Source organism: Schistocerca serialis, chromosome 1 (genome assembly GCF_023864345.2).
Source record: "Schistocerca serialis cubense isolate TAMUIC-IGC-003099 chromosome 1, iqSchSeri2.2, whole genome shotgun sequence".
In the NCBI taxonomy this organism is placed as follows: Eukaryota; Metazoa; Arthropoda; class Insecta; order Orthoptera; family Acrididae; genus Schistocerca; species Schistocerca serialis.
Window position 1 is genome coordinate 1,197,242,367 of NC_064638.1, and position 26,168 is coordinate 1,197,268,534.

A 26,168-nucleotide genomic window follows, 5' to 3' on the forward strand; every position below is an offset into this window, starting at 1 on the left:
TTGGAAAATACATCGCCAACTTTTGTTTTTGGTGATACTTCAACATAGCACTCCATTAGCTATAGTGATTCTTGATTCTTCAGCAATGCTGCATACACACATTATTTCGTACAATTGCAAACACTTAACAGCCGTACAGATGTTGTTGACGAGGCGGACACAAGTTCGCACTGACATGATAAAGAATATGCTGTTACGAAACCAAAGGTGTTATGTTATCGGTACTCAATGGAAACGGTATCGCGTGCGTGATTGCCAGCCTAAACTGAATACACTGGCGTTCGTAGGTGGATTCCACAGCTTTGCCACGCTGTCCTCCAGGGAATCTGATACAGCTCAAAGTAGTAGTCTATTGTTTTCAGCTGGTGTGGACCGCAACTGTTGAGCTCGTAGAAGCCACAAAAGGAGGCTGCGAAGCCTTCCAACTTCCGCAGCTGGCAGGCCACGTGTTAACTGGTATGTGACACAAGCGACAATAAGCTGCACCAACGTGACTTCATCTCCGAAATTATCTAGTCACACGGAGGGGTGACAGGGTTCTTCGTTTCGTATCGTGTGAAAATTACTTTCCAGATTCCCTTCGTGTTTATCATTTGAAAATATTGACAAAAAGATAATGTTGATGCGAGAAGGTCCGTTTCGGTTCTTGCTTCTAATGATGTATGCACAGAACTTTCAATCAGCAATACCGTGAAGAAAAAGGAAAGAAAAAAAAAAAAGGGATGGGGCTTTGTGTGTATTCACTGGAGATCCTGGACGCGTGTGATTTCTCTCACTGCAACTCCAAGAAAAAGGAGTTTGATTTCTCTCTCCGTCGATCAGTGCTCATTAACGTCTAATGAAATCGATGAAGTTCGAAATTCACTCAGCATATGCCAGATGCAAAGTGTGGTAGTCATTGTCGCCTTCTCTTAGGCAGTAACTTACGTGCGCGTATGACGGACTTCTAAACGCCTGTATTTTCGAAGTTGTACTGTCGGAGACAGCAAAAGACTTGGAAGAGCAGTTGAACGGAGTGGACAGTTTCCCGAAAGGGGGATATGAGTTTAATATCAACAAAAGCAAAACAATTATAATAGAGGGTGGTTGAATCAAAGCAAATGATGCTAAGGGGAAACGAGACAACTATAGTAGTAGATGAGTTTCGCATTTTGGGCAGAAAAAGAACTGATTATGATCGTAGTAGAAAGCATGAAAAATGTGGACTGGCAATGACAAGAAAAGCGTTCAAGAGAAATTTTTTGACCTCGAATATGGATATGGGTGGCAGGAAGTGTTTTCTGAAAGAATTTATTAAGCAGTTTAGACAAAAGAAAAAAATTTGGCAATTTGAGGTAAGTTCTTGTGGGACCAGACTGCTGAGGTCATCGGTACCTAGGCTTACAATAGAAACTTTCGAAATGTGGTGCTACAGAAGAATGCTGAAGATAAGATCGGTATATCACGTAATTAATGAGGTGGTACCAAATAGAAATGGGGAGACAAGAAATTTGTGGCAGAGCCTGACTAGAAGAGTTTCTACGACAATGATCCCATGAGGGATAACCAGTTTAGTATTGGAGGGGAAGCGTGGGGAGCAAAAATCGTAGAGGGAGACCAAGGGATGAATAAAGCAGATTCAGAAGAATGTAGGTTACGGTAGTTACTCGGATATGAACAGGCTTGCGCTGGATAGAATAGCATGGAGACCTGCAGCAAACCAGTCTTCGGACTGAAGAAGAAGAAGAAGACAGCAGCAGGAATAACCGCATATTTATTGTGGTATGAGAAGTTGGTGTTCTAAATTTCGTTGTTCGGAAGTTAGGTAAATTAGTTGGCGCCATAAAAGGTGCCACACATGACAAATTTTTGTCCTATTAGTTCGTATTTGGTGGACTTCGTTATTACGCATATACTTAAATTTCCACCGGACTTGAATGTAGCCGTGCGGTTAAAGGCGCTGCAGTCTGGAACCGCAAGACCGCTACGGTCGCAGGTTCGAATCCTGCCTCAGGCATGGATGTTCGTGATGTCCTTAGGTTAGGTTTAACTAGTTCTATGTTCTAGGGGACTAATGACCTCAGCAGTTGAGTCCCATAGTGCTCAGAGCCATTTGCACCATTTTTGAACTTGAATGTATCCCCGACACGAGGGCATCTCTCCCTGACGGCATGTTAAGCATCTGCAAACTGTGATACTACTTCTTCTTTTTTTGCATGTACCTTACAATAAAACGCAGAAAATTATGTGCATTTGTGTGCTCAGTTTGTGTTTTTTTGGTCGATATTTTACTCCGTCTGGTTTTTCCACTCATATTTCATCACCGTATTAACTGGAAAGGGGCAACGAAGGCCGACGACCCTTCAGCGCGGTCGAGACGTGGAACGATGGGCATGGTCACGCCACGGCGAATCGACTTCCGCTGGAGTTTCAGCGACTGGGCACTGCGCCCGGTAGCTTCGCAACAGCCTTTGTTAGACGGCGTGTAGGAGTGGACAGCGTGGAGGGTGGGGGCAGAAGCTGAAGGTAGCATGGAGTCTTTGTACTGGACGTTTTAAGAGAAAGGAAGCTGTGAAGTTAACTCAGCACAAATGAGTTCTGCATCTTTTTTATTGGACTGACTTCGTAGCCGGTTTGATGTCAACGCCACCATTATCTTGAGGATAGTTTTTAAGGTTCCGTATCTCAGTTGGTAAAACCGGAATCCTTACAGGATCACTTCGTCCTCTCTCTCTCTCTCTCTCTCTCTCTCTCTCTCTCTCTCTCTCTCTCTGTGTGTGTGTGTGTGTGTGTGTGTGTGTGTGTGTGTGTGTGTGTGTGTGTGTTTGCTTGCTTGCTTCTAATTGACCTAGAATCATGAAATTTGGCAAGAAGCCGAGTTTCGCAGTACAAGTGAAGGAGAAAGAAATCAGAAAATTAATTTGTAATAATATCACACGAAAAAATATTTTTGGTTTTTGTCATGCAGCTTCGAAATTGAAACATTCTCGAAAGTCTCGGAATTCCCAGGACCGATATACAATCAGTTTCAAAGTCGATAACGGGCAAAAATCCTCAAGATTCTAGATTCCCGAGATGCATGAACTATCTCTAAACATAATTTTGTAGGCACCATCAAAGTGCGGGTCTTATTTGCATCTGGCCCATTTTTATTTTCATAAGACTTATTTTTTTCATTCCTTCTCCCATTGACTGTAAAAGCGCACACTACTTTTTTTAGTCAACTCTTAAAGATCTAAAAGTTTATCGTCAGATATTTTAAATTAAACAAGTTACATAGAAGATTTAAACTTGTAAATGCCGCGATATACTTAACTGTTATATTGCAATGATAAAAAATTGTTCAAATGGCTCTGAGCACTACGGGACTTAACTTCTGAGGTCATCAGTTCCCTGGAACTTAGAACTACTTAAACCTAATTAACCTAAGGACATCACAAACATCCGTGCCCGAGGTAGGATTCGAACCTGCGACCGAAGCGGTCACGCGGTTCCAGACTGTAGCGCCTAGAACCGGCCGGCGCAATGCTAAAATTATAAAAAGGATATTAATATCAAAAGTCGAAGTACGTATGTTACAGGTACAACATGGTTTTTGAAAAGTAGATCATGTTATGATTACATTTCCACTTTGGCGCAAGTAACTGAGAAAAAGAAGAGAATTCAGGTTATCAGCTTACTATGTTTTCATCGCTCATGAAAAGACATTCGACATGATATAACGGATTGCTATGGGTTTTACTAAACGAAAGGGGCGTTTCAGCACATCGGATAAGGACAATCTTGTTACCATACAAAAATAATAGAATAAGGATTCATTCCGATATTAATCAAGGAGTTAGACAAAGCTTCCCTCTGTCTCCCACACTTTCTCTGTTTACGATATCGTTCATAAATAGTTGATTGTATTGCCACCTTAAGAAGTGATAATTTTAATTTTTTGACGCTGTTTGTTGACGATCAGTTTTTGATAGGAGAATCTGAAGAAAATGTTCAAATTGCAGAACATAATTTGAGTCAAATAGGCGGTAAACACGAAATGATGATATCGAGAGATAAAAGAAAAATCGTGGTATTTCAAGGATAAAATCCATAAGAGATGGGCAAATACTTCAACAAGTAAGAATTTTGATATCTAGAGCGCAGTTCGTTTTCACGAGACGGATGATGTAGAGCTAAAACTGACCAAATTCAGACGTATCTGTAGAATCATACAGCATACGTTAAAACATTACGAACGAAAGAAACATTACCATTGACAAAGTGCTAGCTTTGCTTTTGCTGCTGTATGGTAACGAATGTTGGACCGCATCATCGGATCATTTAAGACAAACTTTCCTCCAGTTCTTAACGGGATATTCATTAGTGGACCACCAAAAGTACGCCGATATTCGACAAGAACTAAATGTTGAGGAAAAGACAGTGTCCAACATATGTCTAATAATAGGGTAATTAAACCGGGGGCGCTGATGACCTCGATGTTGAGCGCCCATAAACCCCAACACACACACACACACACACACACACACACACACACACACACACACACACATTAAACCGGCAGTACTGTATAGCCCACCAGGAAAGAGTAACATAGCACATTCCTTAAATAGACGGCGTGAACAATTCTTAGGCGGAATAGGCTAAAAGTCATAGTCTTCATCGTCGTCTACAGTGAAAACATTAAGCAGTTTATTTTCAGTTGAAGACAGCGATACGTGCAAGAAGGGGCAGTAGGACATAATTTAAAGGTATGTAGTGTCACGTGTGACTGTTTAGGGATTGTCTAAAACATTGACCAATACGTAAGAATCACAAGCGTTAAAGAAAATAGATTTGAGACATTGCAGCACGGTGACTTTTCACTTGCCATCTGAATATCAAAAATTAAAAGAATAATGGAAATTGGAGTGGAAATATTCCATTGCATTAATCACATCGCATTCGCCAGTACTCACGTTAAGGGCAGCGTCGTTTATGTAGGGTTATTCAGAATCTTCCAATCCCTAGATCATTGGTGCTCTGAAATGACTTCACGCTTAGGACAATACTTTCGAACACTCAGACGAATATGTTATAGCTCATCTTAATTATCAGACAAAATAAATTCGATGTTATTTTATCCATGTTGGATATTGTGAACTCAGCGTCCGTTAATGATAGTTCGTGAATGACGCAACCAGCCACAAGTACTTTTTAAATGTTTTATTTTAGTGCCATAACTAGTTTCGGGCTACCATGCCCATCTGCAGATGCCTAATATTTTTCATTACATAGATGTTTTGATCAACATCATGTCGTCTGCTCCACAGAGCACAAAAATATTCGAGTATTAGTGTGCAGTGTGGAACATACGAAATGATGATCAAAACATCTATGTAACGAAAAATATTAGCCCTCTGAAGATGGGTATTGTAGTCATTCACCAACTAAAATAAATTCGCCTTTAAAGTTCTTGTGACTATAAGGTAGCCACATGGTCGCGGCGTTACGTACAAAGCTCTGACAAATTAACTACAGGCTGATCGACAAAATACATCGATCACTTCGCGAGGAAAGAGACCAGGCTGTCAGGAAGCTTCTAGTTGCAGCTGCCCCCGCACGCTGCAAGCGTAAACTGTGAATACGCGACAGATTTTGTGCTGTCGTCACAAAGAGCCTTGTGTTGCAGCTGTGCTCGTACAGTACGTGCTACATGTGTCGTCAGTTACAGACAGAAATTCGACGAGGACGAACGAGCGTACCGAACAGAAAATGGTTCTATGGACAATCAATCAATTGGAGCCAATCTCTGCGAACAGGTGAGCGTCAGACGACTGTTAGCACCTAAACGAAAATGATTTGAGCGATATGAATGTTACGTGCAGTTTGAGAAAAGTTGTTGAAGACGTGGATGATTGCACGAAACGTTATGTGATTTTCGTTGATGTTTGAATAGTTGGAGAGCTAGAGTTACCCCGTGGTAAAGTACCCGGTCTAGACGTATTACGAAACAGGCAACTAAAAAATACAGCGGCTTGGTGCTGCGGTTTCAGGTTTGGGTAATATTTCTTCGACTGACGGGCAGATGAAGCAACATCTACAAGCGTGGCCTAGCTTTGCCGGTTCCTTGCGCCCATAAGTAGTAATTCTCCCTTTCGGATTACACTGACGAAAGCTTGAATTTTCAGCAGCATTAGCAAAACAGTTCTTGCCGTCGGAAGGTAAACTTGCCACAAATAGAAAGACAGTTTTTATATGGCAGTTCCATTATCAGATGTAGTGCAGATATCTGGAGTATACCGACGTGATAGATAAATCGTCCTGCTGTACGCTGCCAATACAGCTTTACAAACATCACAAAAAGTCAGCTACAGACTACAGTTCCATGAGGTCTGGACTTTCCACAGAGCTGCATTAAGCCCATCATCAGCGTAAAGACTCTTGTGTGGGTACACCAGCTCTTAAATGCTAGATGTCAGAGGTACCACCTTCCACTGCAGCCCGTGATGTGGGCTGTGATTTATAACTCTAGAAGGGCAGCAGCTGTTATATTACTGTAGAGAATAATTTTTCCGATAAAATGTTTTTTCTTGATTAACAAATATTACGTGGACATTTCAGCACGAAATATTGATAATTTGTTAACGGTGCTACAGTCATTCTCCCAGTAAACGCTTCTATTGTAACCGCGATGCTAAAACTCTGCATTTCCTGTCTTCTGAGCCACGTTAACTAGGCCACTGGCAGATTGTGGACAGCTTTTACTGCGAGCTCAAGGACTTACAATCATTCTCAATTAGGCTAGTCTACCTTCACTGTGTCACAAGTGCTACACTATGTTTTATGCCTAAGAGAACATGCTGCAAAGTAATACCTCCGAACTTTTTATCTGAAAACTCTTAAAGCTTTTTTTAGTAAAACCAACTTTATTAATATTCTACAGTTTTTCTTCATGTTTACATATGTATTTCCAACAGAGTTACCCTGGTGACGAACACATTTCTGCCAACGAGAGACCAGTTTGTTGATTTCGTCACTGTATGTTTGACTTTGCTGACGGTGCCACATCACCTCTGCTTCCATCGTTCACTACCAAAGTTAAGACCTCGAAAGTGTCCTGTAACTTCTAGAAACCGGTGAAAATCGGATGGGGGTCAAGTTGCATCTCTATGGTGCGTGATCGATGCCAGTGAACCCAAGCGGACGTCGCAGCGCTCATGTATGGCCTGGAATTGTCATGATGGAGTAGGGGTGTTCCATGTGTTTGCATGAACTTGAATTCGTGCTTCCAGTTCTCTGAGGGTCTCGCGGTACCTTTCCAGAGTTTATGCCGATCACTTCTGTATGAATTCCAGATGTAATCCACATTTAACATACCAGAACACCGCAAGCATGACTTTGGCTGCTGACAGCATGATCCTGAACGTTTTTGGATGTGTCACACGCGTTGAGGTTAGCACCATTTCCTTTATTACGAGCACGAGCAGCCGAACATCGCAGATTACAGATGTCGATACAATCGTCACCGAACACAACCTTCATTCTTCTATGGATTCCAGTTGCAGGTGCGTTTTTTGCGGCTAGAAATTCGATTACAGCACGCAGTTTCTCACGCACCGATGTAGTTATGTTATAGACCACAGACACGCTAAAATTCTAGGGACTGAGGGTTGCAGCTTGCGCCAGCTAAGCGACACAGTCGACAGAGCAATATGCACCACACCTAACACTTCAACCGACATTGACAACTGAATAAAAATTCCGATGCATTACATTTCAGCACAGCCTCGTATATTTCTTATGAGCTTGTCTTAAATTATCCTAATTATTTATTTTTTTTACTTTTGTTGGACCCACAACCAAAAACGCTACTCCTGCCGCATACGGTGTCGTTTGCTATTATTTAGGAAATATTCTCCCATCTCAGGTAGTTCCTAATCTTCCTAAACGTCTCCCAACGGTCAACTATGGATATATGTGAAGTAAAACACAATCAGTACACATCGAACGCATCGACCTTACTCCCTCGTGTACGAGCATAGGTTTCTCTGGTCAATGTCATCGTCAGTAAAGATTACCAGATACGTGACCACGTCGTCATGTCTATACACGGAAGAGCCAAAGCAACTGGTCCACCTGCCTAATATCGTCTAGGGCTTCCGCGAGCACGCAGAAGTGCGACAAGACGACGTGGCATGGACTCGACTAATGTCTGAAGTAGTGCTGAAGGGAACTGACACCATGAATCCTGCAGGGCTGTCCATAAATCCACAAGAGTACGAGAGGGGGTGGAGATCTCTTCTGAACAGCAGCTGCAAAGCATTCCAGACTTGCTCAATAATGTTCATGTCTCGGGAGTTGGTGGCCAGCGGAAGTGTGTAAACTCAGAGCATTCCTGGAGCCACTCTGTAGCCATTCTGGACGTGGGGGTGTCGCATTGTCCTGCTGTAATTGACCAAGTTCATTGGAATGCACAATGGACATGGAGGGATGCTGGTGACCTGACAGGATGCTTACGTACGTGTCACCTGTCGGAATCGTATCTAGATGTATCAGGCGTCGCTTATCACTCCAACTGCACACGTCCCACAGTATTAGAGAGCCCCCACCAGCATGAACAGTCCATAGATCCATGAGGTTGTCTCCGTACACGTCCATCCGCTCGATACAATTTGATAAGAGACTCGTCCGACCAGGCAACATGTTTCCAGTCATCAACAGTCCAATGTCGGTGTTGACAAGCCCAGGCGAGGCGTAAAGCTTTGTGTCGTGCAGTCATAAAGGGTAAACGAGTGGGCCTTCGGCTCCGGAAGCCCATTATCGATGATGATTCGTTGAATGGTTCACACGCTGTCACTTGTTGATGGCCCGGCATTGCAATCTGCAGCAATTTGCGGAAGGGTTGTACTTACGTCACGTTGAACGATTCTCTTCAGTTGTCGTTGGTCCCGTTCTTGCAGGATCTTTTCCAGCAGCAGCGATTTCGGAGACTTGATGTTTTACCGGATTCCTAACATTCACGGTACACTCCAGAAATCGTTTTACTGTAAAATCCCGCCTTTAACGCTGTCTCGGAGATGCAGTGTCCCATCGCTCGTTCGCCGACTATAACGCCACATTTAAACTCCCTTAAATCTTGATAAATTGCCATCGTAGCAGCAGTAATCGATCTAACAACTGCGCCAGACACTTGTGTTATATACGCGTTGTCGACCGCAGCGCCATATTCTGCCTGTTTACATATCTCTGTATTTAATTACGCATGCCTATACCAGTGCCTTCGGCGTTTCAGTATAAATCCAGTGTGCGTTAAATTTTCAGAACACTCGTCCTATGAACCTGTCTAGCATCTGCTTTTCCTACTGTTTGTGATCATTTCATTTAAGGACGATGTTTTGGCCTTCATGTTTTTATTATTTTAATGCTTGGGTGTAATGTAGTACAACGTTTATTTGTTCATGGCGACATTTTATATTTCTGTATTGCTTGTATTTTTTCTGCAGATATATACAATCGTGAAAGGTCACGTGCCTTTGTAAAAAACCATCTTTGTACAGCTATAAACTGTCACTGATGTTGGGTGGACTATCTGTTCAGTCTTAAATAGTCTGAGGGTGGTCTAGAACGCTGAAATCCGGTTCACCAGTCAACTATAAAATAAATATAATTGCGGACCATGAGTAGTTTGTGTTTCAGATTTTAATAGACTATAATAAGCTAGTTTGACTTCGGAGCGGCCAGTACATGGCTCTTGGTATTAACATGAAAACAAAAGTTAGCGCCTTTGGGTCAATCCAGACTCTTCTGGCATTGCATTAAGCCAGGGACATCACCTAAGTTGTGCAAATTATGCCGGTTACCCCCTCGGCTTTGGTAAGAGCGACGCGCGTGAATTACCGGCTGATCCGATATAATTTCAGAACGTTTCAGAGCCTGATAAGCATCACCTTGGGACCTGTACAGAGATTAAAAATTCATAGTGTGTGGGCCACGTCGATCCGGAATATTTAGCTTTCTGCGGAGGCGTTTACTCCAGAATACCAAGGCTGACTGCGTTACACGGATCAATTCGTCTCCAGAACATTCGTTCCCAGGTGTTCTGCGCACACGCCACTCCGCGGTATGGATTAACTCACGCGACTAACCTATAAAGGCGCGTTTTGTTACGCCCCTGATTCGAAGTCAACGTATCAGTGGCAACCGCCACCCTGTGTGTACTTCATATTTGGAAATCATCTTACTGACGTACATCGCAGTCTGAACCTAATGTAAACACTGCTTCAGTGACAATTTCGGCAGAAGCACCAATATCACATTTATAATTAAATAATGCACTTCTCCGTCCTTAGTTTGTAGATTGGTTCCGTGCAGTGGCGTGCCATTTCTTCACCATACGTCAGCCTCGTTAGTGAATACTTCAGTCATATGAAGTTGTGTGGTTTTTTAAGTAGCAGAAGGAAGGAGAGGGGATGAAGGGACGGAGAACTTCCTGATAATACTGATTTTTACTTACTGTCGTGTCCCTTTGCCACCGCAGACGTTTTATTCAGTGGTGCCATAACAAAGCCAGGCGCAAACAACTCCTGTTAATCCTATCCAGTATGTGCTAGTGTTTTGCCTCTAATGAACTCACTGCAGATGGGACATTAAATTCTAAATTTAGTTTCTTTCCTTGCTGTGAACAATATAATTGTTAAAAAAAGTTTCATGTGATAGCCGCGCCATAATCTCTTGATAGAAACAAGACGCACGAGGTTTTTGCACAATAATTCACTTTTAGTGTTACCCGTAGGCATTTTATTGCAACGTATCACATTGTTCATGATTTATGAAAGCTTAGTCATTCCCGATTGCTAGTGTCGTCACAAAGCTTTAAAATTGCGACAGGGTCGTAAACTTTCTACTGATGCTGTTAACAATAATTTGATATATTGTCGATTTGGATGTTCTTTTTTGCGTAAGTCATGGCGCTTTGCTGAATTAGTTTCAGTACATCGAGAAAGTACTGGATTTATAGTAGTTCTTCCCGTATTAATTACAGCTCTTATGTTTGCTGATATATCTATGGTAAGAATGAAAACACAAACGCACGACAACTGGGAACAGTTGACAGGACTCTGATAAAGGCTGACGCAGGCAAACTGAGTGTGCTCCTCAAATTGCTGCTGCATTAAAACCAATATTTACAGAAACTGCTTTCCATTTAAAGTAATTTAGAGCAAAATAATTGTAGTGTCATTGTTAAACAATCTGTATTTCACAAAAATAAATGCATTTCATCACTCAAATGTTGTCCCTTAAAGACAATAAAAAATTTAGGTGCAATAACAGAACTGAAAGAGGTGGAAACCTGACGATTTCTTCCGTGGCATTACTATGTCCAAACAGCAATGACTAATTTTAACTTTTTGAAGTTTGTACTTTGCGTGTCATTGCCGAACGGGTTTTTGTTTCGACAGGTAACAGACTTTGACTCTTCACTGTTGTGAACTCCACAGATAGAATCTTTGCGATTGCTTTCTATATCAGGTAGTTGAATTAAGAAAGCTGTTTCGTGGGGATAGAATGTGGCATGCACTTACATATTGAATCAGCTGTGACGTAAGGGATAAGCCTTTCTCCAGCAGCTGAATCCTTGCTACTTCCTGTGTGAAGATGCTAAAAGTTACAACGCGTGACGCGTGACGCGTAAAGCAGAGCTAAACTGGGTTAAGTAGTACCTATATGTGGAGGAGGATATTGCAACATATCTGATCAAGCGGCTAATGATCCCTCATTCTTTATCTTTCGTATGAACGTGAATCACCCCACCTTACTTGGTAACATGTTTTTTTTTTTGGCAAGATCTGATAAGATTTACATAGCTCAGATTAATCTCCGACGGCTAAGATATTCGTCTGTCTTTCACGAATCATTCCAACAAATGTTCACTAATTGGAAAACTTTTTGTAATGTTAATATCTAAGCAAAGCTGAGTTGCTAAATGTTTTGGGCAACGAACAAGTTCTGACAGCTTATGTGCAGTTATTTGCGCAACACATCAGGAGAAAGACTTCGCGGCTCTCCTAAGCTGCGATTTCTTTGCCTCAAAGCCATTTTGTGAACCTTACCTGTAATACGGTGAGACATCCTTGAAAGGCTTCCAAATCTTCACATTTCTCCAGCGGGACACTAAGAAAAGCCTTCCGTTGGGTATACAAATGGTCCCTTGTCCAAGGGCTATCCAAAACACTTGAACCTAGCTTTCCCATCCCATTTTTATGCGGGCATTTTGGAAAATATCAGGCAGCGTATGCTGTCGCATGTGTGCCGATAAACAGGCTCTTAAAACTTCGGATATCGAAAAAGCTTTAACTACAGCAGCGTTTGTTACATCCAAGTATGTAGCACAGCTGGGCGAAAGATGAGCGAAATCTGTTAGCCATTTGGTGTATGCTTAGCCTGAAAGCAACACTTAGACAACGAATAAAACTGAAGATACTGCAAAAAGGTGGGAATTTAAGGAGATGGGACCTGGATAAACTGAAAGAACCAGAGGTTGTACAGAGTTTCAGGGAGAGCATAAGGGTACAATTGACAGGAATGGGGGAATGAAATACAGTAGAAGAAGAATGGTTAGCTTTGAGGAATGAAATAGCGAAGGCAGCAGAGGATCAAGTAGGTAAAAAGTTGAGGGCTAGTAGAAATCCTTGGGTAACAGAAGAGATACTGAATTTAATTGATGAAAGGAGAAAATACAAAAATGCAGTAAATGAAGCAGGCAAAAGGGAATACAAACGTCTCAAAAATGAAATCGACAGGAAGTGCAAAATGGCTAAGCAGGGATGGCTAGAGGACAAATGTAAGGATGTACAGGCTTACTTCACTAGGGGTAAGATAGATACTGCCTACAGGAAAATTAAAGAGAGCTTTCGAGAAAAGAGAATCACTTGCATGAATATCAAGAGCTCAGATGGAAACCCAGTTGTAAGCAAAGAAGGGAAAGTAGATAGGTGGAAGGAGTATAGAGAGGGTCTATACAGGGGCGATGTTCTTAAGGACAATATTATGGAAATGGAAGAGGATGTAGATGAAGATGAAATGGGAGATACGACACTGCGTGAAGAGTTTGACAGAGCACTGAAAGATCTAACAAGTCGAAACAAGTCCCCGGGAGTAGACAACATTCCATTAGAACTACTGACAGCATTGGGAGAGCCAGCCCTGACAAAACTCTACCATCTGGTGAGCAAGATGTATGAGACAGGCCAAATTCCCTCAGACTTCAAGAAGAATATAATAATTCCAATCCCAAAGAAAGCAGGTGTTGACAGATGTGAAAATTACCGAACTATCAGTTTAATAAGTCACAGCTGCAAAATACTAACGCGAATTCTTTATAGACGAATGGAAAAACTGGTAGAATCCAACCTCGGGGAAGATCAGTTTGGATTCCGTAGAAATGCTGGAACACGTGAGGCAATACAGACCCTACGACTTATCTTGGAAGAAAGATTAAGGAAAGGCAAACCTACGTTTCTAGCATTTGTAGACATAGAGAAAGCTTTTGACAATGTTGACTGGAATACTCTTTTTCAAATTCTGAAGGTGGCTGGGGTAAAATACAGGGAGCGAAAGGCTATTTACAATTTGTACAGAAACCAGATGGCAGTTATAAGAGTCGAGGGGCATGAAAGGGAAGCAGCGATTGGGAAGGGAGTGAGACAGGGTTGTAGCCTGTCCCCGATGTTATTCAATCTGTATACTGAGCAAGCAGTAAAGGAAACAAAAGAAAAATTCGGAGTGGGTATTAAAGTCCAGGGAGAAGAAATAAAAACTTTGAGGTTCGCCGATGACATTGTAATTCTGTCAGAGACAGCAAAGGACTTGGAAGAACAGGTGAGCGGAATGGACAGTGTCTTGAAAGGAGGGTATGAGATGAACATCAACAAAAGCAAAACGAGGATAATGGAATGTAGTCGAATTAAGTCGGGTGATGTTGAGGGTATTAGATTAGGAAATGAGACACTTATAGAAGTAAAGGAGTTTTGCTATTTGTGGAGCAAAATAACTGATGATGGTCGAAGTAGAGAGAATATAAAATGTAGAGTGGTAATGGGAAGGAAAGCATTTCTGAAGAAAAGAAATTTAACATTGAGTATTGATTTAAGTGCCGTTTCTCAAAGTATTTGTATGGAGTGTAGTCATGTATGGAAGTGAAACATGGACGATAAATAGTTTAGACACAAAGAGAATAGAAAGAAGCTTTCGAAATGTGTGCTACAGAACAATGCTGAAGATTAGATGGGTATATCATATAGCTAATGAGGAGGTATTTAATAGAATGGGGGGGAAGAACAGTTTGTGGCACAACTAGAAGAAGGGATTGGTTGGCAGGACATGTTCTGAGGCATCAAGGGATCACCAATTTAGTACTGGAGGGCAGCGTGGAGGGTAAAAATCGTAGAGGGAGACAAAGAGATGAATACACTAAGCAGATTCAGAAGGATGTAGATTGCAGTAGGTACTGGAAGATGAAGAAGCTTGCACAGGATAGAGTAGCATGGAGAGCTGCATCAAACCAGTCTCAGGACTGAAGGCCACAACAACAGGCAACGAAAGTCATGGTATAGCGACACTGCTAATATACAGATGGCAACAGTTTGACGTACAGTAGGTGTAAAAGGGCAATGCATTGTCGGAGCTGTCATTTGTACTCAGGTTACTCATGAGAAAAGTTTCTGTCGTGATTTTGGCCGCACGACGAAAATAGAGACTTTGAATTAGGAATGGTAGTTGGAGCTAGACGCATGGGACACTCCAGTTCGGAAATCGTTTGGAAATTCACTATTCCACGACCCACAGCGTCAAGAGTTTGCCGAGTATACCAAATTTCAGTCATTATCTCTCACCACGGACAACGCAGTGACTGATGGCATTCACTTAACGACCGAGACAGCGGCGTCTGTGTAGAGTTGTCAGTGCTAACAGGCAATCATCACTGCCTGAAATATCCGCAGAAAGGAATGTGGGACGTACGACGAACGTATCCTTTAGGAGACTGCGACGAAATTTGGCGTTAATGGGCTACGGCAGCAGACGCCCGACGCTAGTACCTTTCCTAACAGCATATCATCGCCTGCAGCGCCTCTCCTGGGATCGTGACCACATCGGTTGGAGCTCAGACGACTGGAAACCGTGGCCTGATCAGCTGCTCTAGTAGCGGTTACTTCTGTAAAATATCTGGGAGTATGCGTGCGGAACGATTTGAAGTGAAATGATCGTATAAAATTAATTGTTGGTAAGGCGGGTGCCAGGTTGAGATTCATTGGGAGGGTCCCTAGAAAATGTAGTCCATCAACAAAGGAGGTGGCTTACAAAACGCTCGTTCGACCTGTACTTGAGTATTGTTCATCAGTGTGGGATCCGTACCGGGTCGGGTTGACAGAGAAGATAGAGAAGATCCATAGAAGAGCGGCGCGTTTCGTCACAGGGTTATTTGGTAAGCGTGATAGTGTTACGGAGATGTTTAGCAAACTCAAGTGGCAGAGTCTGCAAGAGAGGCGCTCTGCATCGCGGTGTAGCTTCCTGACCAGGATTCGAGAGGGTGCGTTTCTGGATGAGGTATGGAATATATTGCTTCACCCTACTTATGCCTCCAGAGGAGATCACGAATGTAAAATTAGAGAGGTTCGAGCGCGCACGGAGGCTTTCCGGCAGTCGTTCTTCCCGCGAACGATACGCGACTGGAGCAGGAAAGGGAGGTAATGACAGTGGCACGTAAAGTGCCCTCCGCCACACACCCTTGGGTGGCTTGCGGAGTATTAATGTAGATGTACATTTCAGTTGGTAAGAGCTGCTGATAGGGTTAGTGAAGCCATTGATCCAAGTTGTTGTCAACAAGACACTGTGCGAGCTGCTGACGGCTCAGTAACTGAGTGGAGTGCGTTTGCATGGAATGGGCTGGGGGCTCTGGTCCAAATGAACCGATCATTGACTGGGAATGGTTACGTTCGGCTACGTGTTCCCAAACAGCGATGGAATTTTTGTGGATGACAGTGCTCCATGTCAGCGGGCCTCAGTTGTTTGTAATTGGTCCGAAGAACATGCTGGAGAATTTGAGCTAATGATTTGGCCACTCACATCGCCCGACGTGAATTCCATATCGAACATTAATGAGACATAACGTGCACAAAATCCTGCACTGGTAATACTTTCGCAATTATGGACGGCTGTAGAGACAGCTTGGTTCAGTATTTCTGCGTGGGAGTTAGGACGACTTGTGGAGTTCATATCACATAAAGTTGCTGCAATACTCCGACGCGATATTAAGAGGTATCCCATGACTTTCGTCACCGCACTGTAGACTGTAGATGCCGTATTGAAACACTTTCCAGAGTTGGAAGCTGCTGTAGTGTAGCAGTGCTGTGTGTGTGTGTGTGTGTGTGTGTGTGTGTGTGTGTGTGTGTGTGTCCGCGTCCGCGAGGGCGAGTATGTCAAACAGGACTGGCAGATGGTACACACAGAAGACTGCACCGCAGCGGTGGCAGCCAAGGCCACGTTGGGGGTAAACACAGGGCCTTGGGCCGTGCCCGAGTTTCTCTTCGCTTCTAGATGCTTCCAACACCCAGCCGCAGGTATCGACCGCTTCGTCAGCCTGGCAGCCTCGCGAACAGCTGATGTTTCCAGACACGCCGCACACAGGCTGTTGCAACGCTACAGCTGTTGCTTCCTCCTACACAGGCACCGCGCAAGCTCGTTTCTTTGTGTCGTGTTAACATCAGCTTTCCGCGGAAGCCGGCGCCAGCAGCTCTGTGATGCAACTATACGCTGGCAGTGTCTCGTGAAGTGAATGTTCGCATCTTTAGCGAATGACTTAGTCAGTTATATCAGATACCGATTTGTTTTCATGCTAAACTCACAACGTAATACGGCGGTGACGTCCTAAGGGGCCCCTCACAAGTTCAGTAATAGCGTCATACCGTCAAGATATCGACCGTCTGAGGGCACGTATTGTCAATAACAGAAATACTGAAAAGTAGTACTGATGACCCTCAAAATGTTCTCAGTATTGTCAATATATACTGAAAGTGTCAGGACAAATATTGATAGGTTGCTAATATTGCCCAGTTAGATGTTGACAAAACTTAATTCGTATTTGTGCGTATCATACATCAGATACAGTCTTCTAACACACGACACTTTTAATAGAACAGTGCAAGGATCATCATTCCATATACCACTTTAGGGCAATTAATGGTGGTTTCTCTACATCACTGCTCACTTTATTAATTTGAAAATATAAGTTCTTGAATTGCATAGAAGTTCGAAAAAACGCTTCCATTTCCAATGTCATATACCTGCAAATTGCAATGACTAATTAGAGGTCTATGAAATGTATGTCAGTTTCACCAAATTATCTCAAAAAGTAAAAAAAAAGTACGTTAATTATCTGAACATATTTTTGCCAGGCAGATATAACAGCTTCAAAGATTTTCATACAATTTCACTGTGCTGGCTAATATTACGGAACAAAACTTCTAGCATTCGAATGACCTGTCTGTCGCCAGAAATCTCGCAGTTATTCCTAAGCTTTCGTTAACAGACAGATCTCTCATCAACGCATTTCCTCTATTTTTAAGACGGATCGACATTAATAATTCGTCGTATGATGCAGGACTGAGTAGAAAATGGTTCGGGAACGTGACTTTGATTTCAGTTAGTGAATTAGCATGCCGTCACTCGCAAATAATTCTTAGCCATCTTCTGACCGATTTCCTCTTCTGACCGATTTCCTCTTCTTCCTTGTTTTCTGTCGTAATATCAGTATAATGGCGGCACACGCTTTCTTTTGGATGTTCGATATCTTAACCTTGTAAAGTCGCCTTGCCAACTGACAATACTAACAAGAATATCTAAGCTGTGTGGGGTGCTGCAGTACGGTGGTTTGACAAACTAAGGGACCGAAAACGTTGGTAGCGAGTATAAATTCCTTTTTTTGTTTTTTTTTCTCCTTCCCTCTAGATTCCACTACTTAAATTCAAGCTACCATCAATCGTGCTTTAATTATTTCACAGGCGAGATAAGCCGGGTGCAATGTTTTCACACTAACAAATGCAGTCAAAACTGTGTTACCACAGTTGAATTCGCTTAGTTTTGTAGAATAGATTGATCAAAATTTAGTATGTCTAAACGAGCATTTAAAAAAATACTATCTTGACTGTGCATTCTTTTCCTTCTTACACTTTCATTAAAAGACACACTTAAAAAAAAAACAAAAAAAAACTAATGTTGCACTGATCAGAAAGCGAGCGAGTACATTAACTTAAAACGGAAAAAGGTTAACCATATTTGTATTAATATTTCCAGCGCACAGTGTGTTTAATTAGGGTGGCAGAAGCAAATTTTTGAAGGATTTGTTAACTAAATCGTTCAAGGACACACACTGAAAATATGGATGACCGCAGAATAGCGTCTAATGTATTATTTAGCTCCACAAAATTCATTTGACTGCGCACAACATACGAGTAAACCGTCTTGTAATAAAGAGGTTCTTCAGCGCCGGCTAGAACAGCTGTTTAGCGCGTTATGTATTAGTGTGTTGGCCGTCAACACTCAAATTAAAATTTAGCTATTCTATTTTCAGCACCCTAATTTGTATCAAGCGAACTGGAGCATATCACCCTCTTGTTCTCCATGCCAGTCTCTGTAGTAGCTACAAATCAAACCAAGAATCAAGGCGGTTTAGGATAAATTTAAAACTCTCTTGCTATCTGTCACACGGTTTAGTCGTATGTTGTGCACATGATCGAAAATTTTGTTGATGCATATTGTACTCCTTTCTGAGCTCCTGACACAGTTAATAGCGTGTAATAAAGACAGTTCTTTCCTCTTGTGGTAAGCATGGACATGATTGTTCTTATTAAATTGTGATGAATTTAAGAAGCCTATACACAGAAATGCACCTTCGAAGACGCAGTTACAATGGCTAACTCTCTAAAGATGAGCTGCTGTTCCCGCGCCCATATTGTGAACAAGATGACCATCGGCGAACACCACATATTCCTACTTTCGTTATGTGCAATCTGTGCTTCCTTTCTAAGTGATGAGTTACACCAGAAAACTGTCTCATAAGACATTACTGAGTGGAAGTAAGCAAAACGTGTTAGGAGGTTCATTCGTCTGTTTCGATGGGATACCCCACCCCCTCTTTTTCCATTCGGTGGTCCAATTCCTGGTTTCCTTTACCATCACTATCCACTCTTGGACTGCTCACCCCTCCTATACTTTACGCAGCTTCGGGACGTCACTCGCCCACTGCCCGTCATCGGGTGGGTTTACCATTTGGGCTTTGCCTCGTTTCTGTTCGCAGCAATTTCCATCTTCCTTCTTCGTCTTGTTGCCCACGTTCCCTCCCGAAAACGCACGCACGCACAGTTAGTTCATCGGCGGCCCGAGATTCGGATGGATCTCTTCCGATGTTTAAAAGTCTCCATCGCTCCGCTTGTGTCCCATTGTTCTGCCCATACTCACGGGAGTTTTGGGATGCCATTGTTTTTTACACCGATGGCTCTAAATCCACCGATCATGTAAAATGTGCCTTCTCGTCTTCCTGTTGGCATGGAACACCATCTCTTGCCTGCTATGTGTGGAATGTTTACTGTGGTACCTCTGCTTCATTTAATGGTCGCGCGCACCCCCCCCCCCCTCCCCCCCCCGCCTCACAAGTTTGGTTTTGGATGGACTCGATAAGCAGCCTTCAGGCTGTCACCAAGTGTTTTCCCTGCCCCCTCTTGGTGTCTCGCATCCACGACCTTCTCCTCCCCCATCTTGATCATGCTGCTTGTTTGGTTGATTTCCTTCAGGATCACAGTCATATGGGTATCTCAGGTTATGAGCTTGCTGATGATCTGGTTGGGAGGGGGGTGGGCAGCGACCTACCCCTGGTCTCTGTGACCCCTCCAGGCCCTGGTGGATTTGGGGTGTCATGGCTCCACAACAAAATCCTTTTTCCTCAGTCGTGGGCTGGCTCTCGAGGAGGCCATCCCCTGTCTAATAAATTTCGTGCGATCAAGGGCATTTTTCCCTCCGCCTCTCCCAGTGGGAAACTACCATGCTCTGCTCCATAAAGAGTTGCCCTCCCCCTTTGTAGCTGCAGTACCCCTCCTCACAGTGATCCCTACTTTGCTGGACTGCTGCCACCTTTTGGCCCTTCACACTAAATATGCCCTCGACTTCTCTTATCTCAGCTGTTAGTGGATGACCCTTGAATGGTTACGTCCGTCCCCAGTTTTCTATGTGAAAGTGGTTTATACTCCCAGATTTAAATACCTGAATTACCTTCGCAGTTCGCATTTGCATCGTTTTGGGAGGACGTCAGCCGTGTCTCCAAGCTAGCCACGTATTCCTCACCGTTCTCCTACGTTTTGTCTGGACTTTTTACCGTTTTGTTTCCCCCATTTCTTGGGTCCTTCCCTCCTGGTGTTCCCACTGTGTCTTGATCATGGTTTGGTGTGTGCATTGGGATGAGACGGCGATGGTGCTGGCGCCCCATTGTCCTTAGCGCCTTTGGGGTGCCGCGTGCTGTCGTCCATCGCCACCTCCCCACCCTTCCAGTTCTTCTCTCCCCCTGCCGCTGCCCCCCCCCCCCCGCTCCTTTTGCCTTTTTGTTTGCCCTTTTTCCTTTCCTGTCGACTGGACTGTGCTGTTTGCGTTGTTCCTCCCTTAGTTTCTGTCGCCTTGGGTCATAGGACCGACGACCGCGCTGTCTGGTCCCTCCCCCACTCCCAGTCAACTGATCATAGTTTGTTTCGAACAATAGTAATTACACTACACGACGAGCAAAAGTAGCTGAACTTCACTGTGCGAGCAGCTCAGTAATATGCCTCTTCCAGTTCAGCTTTTTATCGGTATGTACACCCGAAAATTTGGAGCGTTCTACCCTGTTTACTGATTTCTGTACATGTGCTATGTCTGTTGTTGGTTTGGTTCTGTTTATTCTACAGAACTCAGCACAGTGTGTTGCCCCAAAATTTAGGGAGAGGCCATTTTCAGAGAACTATTTAATTCCTTGAAAAACATTAACAATTTCGTTGTTGCCTTCTCTCGAATGATTTATTGAAATTTAATATCGTCTGCAGAAAGTGCCAATTCTACTGGGTGATCAAAAAGTCAGTATAAATTTGAAAACTTAATAAACGACGGAATAATGTAGATAGATAGGTAAAAATTGACACACATGCTTGGAATGACATGGGGTTTTACTAGAACCAAAACAACACCCCATATTGCTAGCGCGTGAAAGATCACTTGCGCGCGTCGTTCGGTGATGATCGTGTGCTCAGCCGCCACTTTCTTCATGCTTGGTCTTCCAGGTCCCCAGACCTCAGTCCGTGCGATTATTGGCTTTGGGGTTACCTGAAGTCGCAAGTGTATTGTGATCGACCGACATCTCTAGGGATGCTGAAAGACAACATCCCACGCCAGTGCCTCACCATAACTCCTGACATGCTTTATAGTGCTGTTCACAACATTATTCCTCGACTACAGCTATTGTTGAGGAATGATGGACATATTGAGCATTTCCTGTAAAGATCATCATCTTTGCTTTGTCTTACTTTGTTGTGCTAATTATTGCTATTCTGATCAGATGAAGCGCCATCTGTCGGGCATTTTTTGAACGTTTGTATATATATATATTTTTCCTAATAAAACCCCATGTCATTCCAAGCATGTGTGTCAATTTGTACCTCTATCTACATTATTCCGTGATTTATTCAGTATTCAAATTTATACTGACTTTTTGATCATCCGGTACTTGGTGAATGGTAATTGGAAAGTTATTCACATTTATATAACAGGAATAAGAATGGACCAAGAATTGAATTTGTGGGACGCCGTAATTTTTTCTCCAGTCACTAAAATTTCTCACCTTCCAGCGTTGTTTGTATTATGCAGCACAAGTGAAGCACGTGACGCGTGTTGCAGGCCGAAGCTCCGCCGGCAGCTGGTGGTGTTCGTCGGGGTGGTGGTGCTCGGCGCGCTGGCGCTGGCGATCGTGCACGTGTGCTACCAGCTGGCGGCGCGCCACGGCGGCGCCACCGTCGTGCTGGTGCCGCCCAACCCCGAGGTGCCGCAGGCTCCGTCGCCCTCCACCCTGCACCGCTTCTCCAAGGCCGCCGTCTGCTCCGACGCTGCGCCCTGCTCCTCCATCGGCAGGTACGTCTCGTCACAGCCTAAGTGAGGGGCCCCACCGCAAGCACTGCACATAGGATTGGATTGTTTGGGGAAGGAGACCAGACAGCGAAGTCATCGGTCTCATCGGATTAGGAAAGGACGGGGAAGGAAGTCGGCCGTGCCCTTTCAAAGGAAGCATCCCAGCATTTGCCTGAAGTGATTTAGGGACATGACGGAAAACCTAAATCAGGATGGCCGGACGCGGGATTGAATCGTCGTCCTCCCGAATGCGAGTCCAGTGTGCTAGCCACTGCGCCACCTCGCTCGTCACTGCACATACCAGGGTCCCCCTGACACAGCGATGCCCGTTACGGCGTTCGCACTGTCAAGTGTCACGCTTCCTCTAGGGAGGTGAAAAAGCTCAGAACGCACACGCCGACTCGCGGTCGAGCCAAGGTCAGAGAGCGGGTAGGGCTCGGCGATCCATTATAGCTGGATCAAGCGAATGACTAATGGCTACTCGTTAGCAGGGCAGCTACTGTGGCGACAACCAAACGGAGAATGAGATCCGTAACGCCTTCTGTTTACTGTTGCCACCGTATGTCGTCTATGTTGGACTGTCATAAGGAACTGTGACTTCATGGCAATAAAAGTTCAAATAAAACAATTATTTGCGTCAGTCACTCGTCATTTCGTCCCACAACGCGTTTCTACAGCTTACACCCTCATCTTCAGGTAGAACAATGATATTCTGTTCTGTATTTGCTAGTTCGATGTCGCCAACTGGCAAACATGTATCACAGTATCATCGTTCCATCTAAATCTACATCTACACTCATACTCTGCAAGCCACCCAACGGTGTGTGGCGGAGGGCACTTAAAGTGCCACTGTCATTACCTCCCTTTCCTGTTCCACTCGCGTACGGTCCGCGGGAAGAACGACTGTCGGAAAGCCTCCTTGCGGGCTCTAATCTCTCTAATTTTACATTCTTGATCTCCTCGGGAGGTATAAGTAGGGAGAAGCTATATATTAGATACCTCACCCAGAAACACACCCTCTCGAAACCTGGATAGCAAGCTACGCCGCGATGCAGAGCGCCTCTCTTGCAGAGTCTGCCACTTTGCTAAAAATCTCCGTAACGCTGTCACGTTTACCAAATAACCCTGTGGCGAAACGCGCCGCTCCTCTTTGGATCTTCTCTATCTCCTCTGTCAACCTGACCTGGTACCATCCCACACTGATGAGCAATACTCAAGTATAGGTCGAACGAGTGTTTTGTAAGCCACCTCCTTTGTTGATGGACTACATTTTCTGAGGACTCTCCCAATGAATCTCAACCTGGCACCTGCCTTACCAACAATTAATTTCGTATGATCATTCCACTTCAAATCGTTCCGCATGCATACTCCCAGATATTTTACAGAAGTAACTGCTACCAGTGTTTGTTCCGATATCATATAATCATACAATAAAGGATCCTTCTTTCTATGTATTCGCAATACATTACATTCGTCTATGTTAAGGGTCAGTTGCCACAACCTGCACCAAATGCCTATCCGCTGCAGATCTTCCTGCATTTCGGTGCAATTTTCTAATGCTGCAACTTCTCTGTATACTACAGCATCATCCGCGAAAAGCCGCATGGAACTTCCGACACTATCTACTAGGTCATTTATATATATATTGTGAAAAGCAATGGTCGCATAACACTCCCCTGTGGCACGCCAGAGGTTACTTTGTCTGTAGACGTCTCTCCATTGATAACAACATGCTGTGTTCTGTTTGCTAAAAATTCTTCAATCCAGCCACACAGCTGGTCTGATATTGCGTAGGCTCTTACATTATCAGCCGACAATGCGGAACTGTAACGAACGCCTTCCGGAAGTTAAGGAAAATGCATCTACCTGGGAGCCTGTATCTAATATTTTCTGGGTCTCGTGAACAAATAAGGCGAGTTGGGTCTCACACGATCGCTGTTTCGGGAATCCATGTTGACTCCTACAGACTAGATTCTGAGTTTCCAGAAATGACATGATACGCGAGCAAAAAACATGTTCTAAAATACTACAACAGATCGATGTCAGAGATATAGGTCTATGGTTTTGCGCATCTGCTCGACGACCCTTCTTGAAGACTGGGACTACCTATGTTGGGCTGTCGTAAGGAACTGTGACTTCATGACAATAAAAGTTCAAATAAAACAATTATTTGCATCAGTCACTCTTTATTTCATCCCACAACGCGTTTCTACAGCTTACACCCTCATCTTCACGTAGAAGAATGATATTCTGTTCTATATTTGCTAGTTCGATGTCGCCAACTGGCAAACATGTAACACAGTATAATCGTTCCACCTGAAGAGAGGAAGTGTAAAGTCTCGAAACGCGTCGTAGGGTGAAATAGTGACTGGTGCAAATAATTGTTCTATTTGCACTTTTATTGTCATTGTTGCCATATCGCTCTACCGTCCAGGTGCGAATTACCAGTCAGTTGGGGACAATACTTACGGCCGGTAACGTAACAATCGTAATTCGCTTTCTTTGTTTATTTCCTGTGAGCAGGGTATTCTGCGCGACAGAATGTCAGAAACTAGTTAGGAAAGTGAGAAGAAAACTAATGAGACCACTATTCTAAGCACACCAAACACTGCCCGTTCACGGACAGCGATTGAATGTATCCGCATACGAAACGTCCGGCTCTTTTTCCCGCAGTCGTATTGTGTTTACAGGCTACAGTCAACGCAAATACCTCCAGAGAAGACTTCATACACTGAAATCTGTATTCTATGTCAACTAATTTAGATCAAAGAAACTACAGACGTAGGCTACTAGTGGGCGTAAATTTAAATCTCTGAGGAAGCTTGAAAGTTTGTGCCAGACTGTGATACGATCGCGGTCCCCTGCAGTGCCACCCGAACACAGTGCTCATCGAAACTGCACGAACTTGGTTCAAAATGGTTCAAATGGCTCTGAGCACTATGGGATTTAACTGCTGAGGCCATCAGTCCCCTAGAACTTAGAACTACTTACACTTAACTAACCCAAGGACATCACACAAATCCATGCCCGAGGCATGATTCGAGCCTGTGACCATAGCGGTCGTGCGGTTCCAGACTGTAGCGCCTAGAACCGCAAGCTGGGACTCAAGGTTATCGGCGAAATGCCGCGAGTAATGAGGATAATGGACAAGAAGTACCACATTGGTAACGTGAGGATAAGAGTTGAGAATTTGAGTCTGACAGGTGGTCGAATCTGGTCTGGCATAAATTTTCAATGCCCACTCGCAGCCAATGTCTGTAGTTTCTTTGCGTCTTAGTTCATAGTTTCTGCTAGATCAAAATGGTGTCCGAAAGAACAAACACAACATAAAAGGCGTGTTTTTTTAAGTACCGTTTTGAAATTAAAAAAAAGACGTGCTAAGACATCTCAATTTTATTTTTACATGAAAGCCTGTACCTTAATCTACTTTTCTACATAATTTCCGTCAATATTGAGGCACTTGTCATAACTTTGTACCAGCTTATGAATACCCTCCTCATAGAAGTCTGCCGCCTGACTTGTTAACCACTGCATCACAAGTGTTTTGACTTTGTCATCGTCTTGAAGACGCTGACCGCCCAAGTGTTTCTTCAAGTGCAGGAACAGATGGTAGTCACTGGGCGCAAGATCGGGGCTGTACGGAGGATGATTTCGAGTTTCCCATCGAAAAGATGTGATGAGATCTTTGGCCTGATTCGCCACATGCGGACGGGCATTGTCTTGCAGCAAAACGAGCCCTTGCTCAACTTCCATGGACTGTTGCTTTGATTCTGGTGTGACGTAGGCCACCCATATTTCATCGCTCGTAACGATTTGGTTTCAGAAATCATCACCGTCGTTGTGATACCGCTCAAGGAAAGTCAATGCACTGTCTAAACGTTTGGTTTTGTGCACATCCGTCAACATTTTCGGTACCCAACGTGCGCACAATTTTCGGTAATTCAAGTGCTCGGTCACAATGCCATACAAAACACTACGAGAAACATTACGAAAGTCATCCCGCAAGGAGGAAA

General features: G+C 43.7%; 1 protein-coding gene across 6 annotated transcripts in view; it reads left to right on the forward strand.

Moving 5' to 3' along the window:
- Positions 1 to 26,168, forward strand: part of LOC126418843 (scoloptoxin SSD14) — a 562,060-nt gene that overhangs the window by 473,103 nt on the left and 62,789 nt on the right. For 5 of the 6 annotated variants that reach the window (XM_050085850.1, XM_050085859.1, XM_050085842.1 and 2 more), the window contains one exon: positions 21,928 to 22,158. In XM_050085850.1, the coding sequence (XP_049941807.1) occupies positions 21,928 to 22,158 (231 nt within the window). Of the gene's footprint in view, positions 1 to 5,710; positions 5,781 to 21,927; positions 22,159 to 26,168 lie in introns of those variants that run through there. The other variant, XM_050085868.1, reaches the window with a different exon arrangement.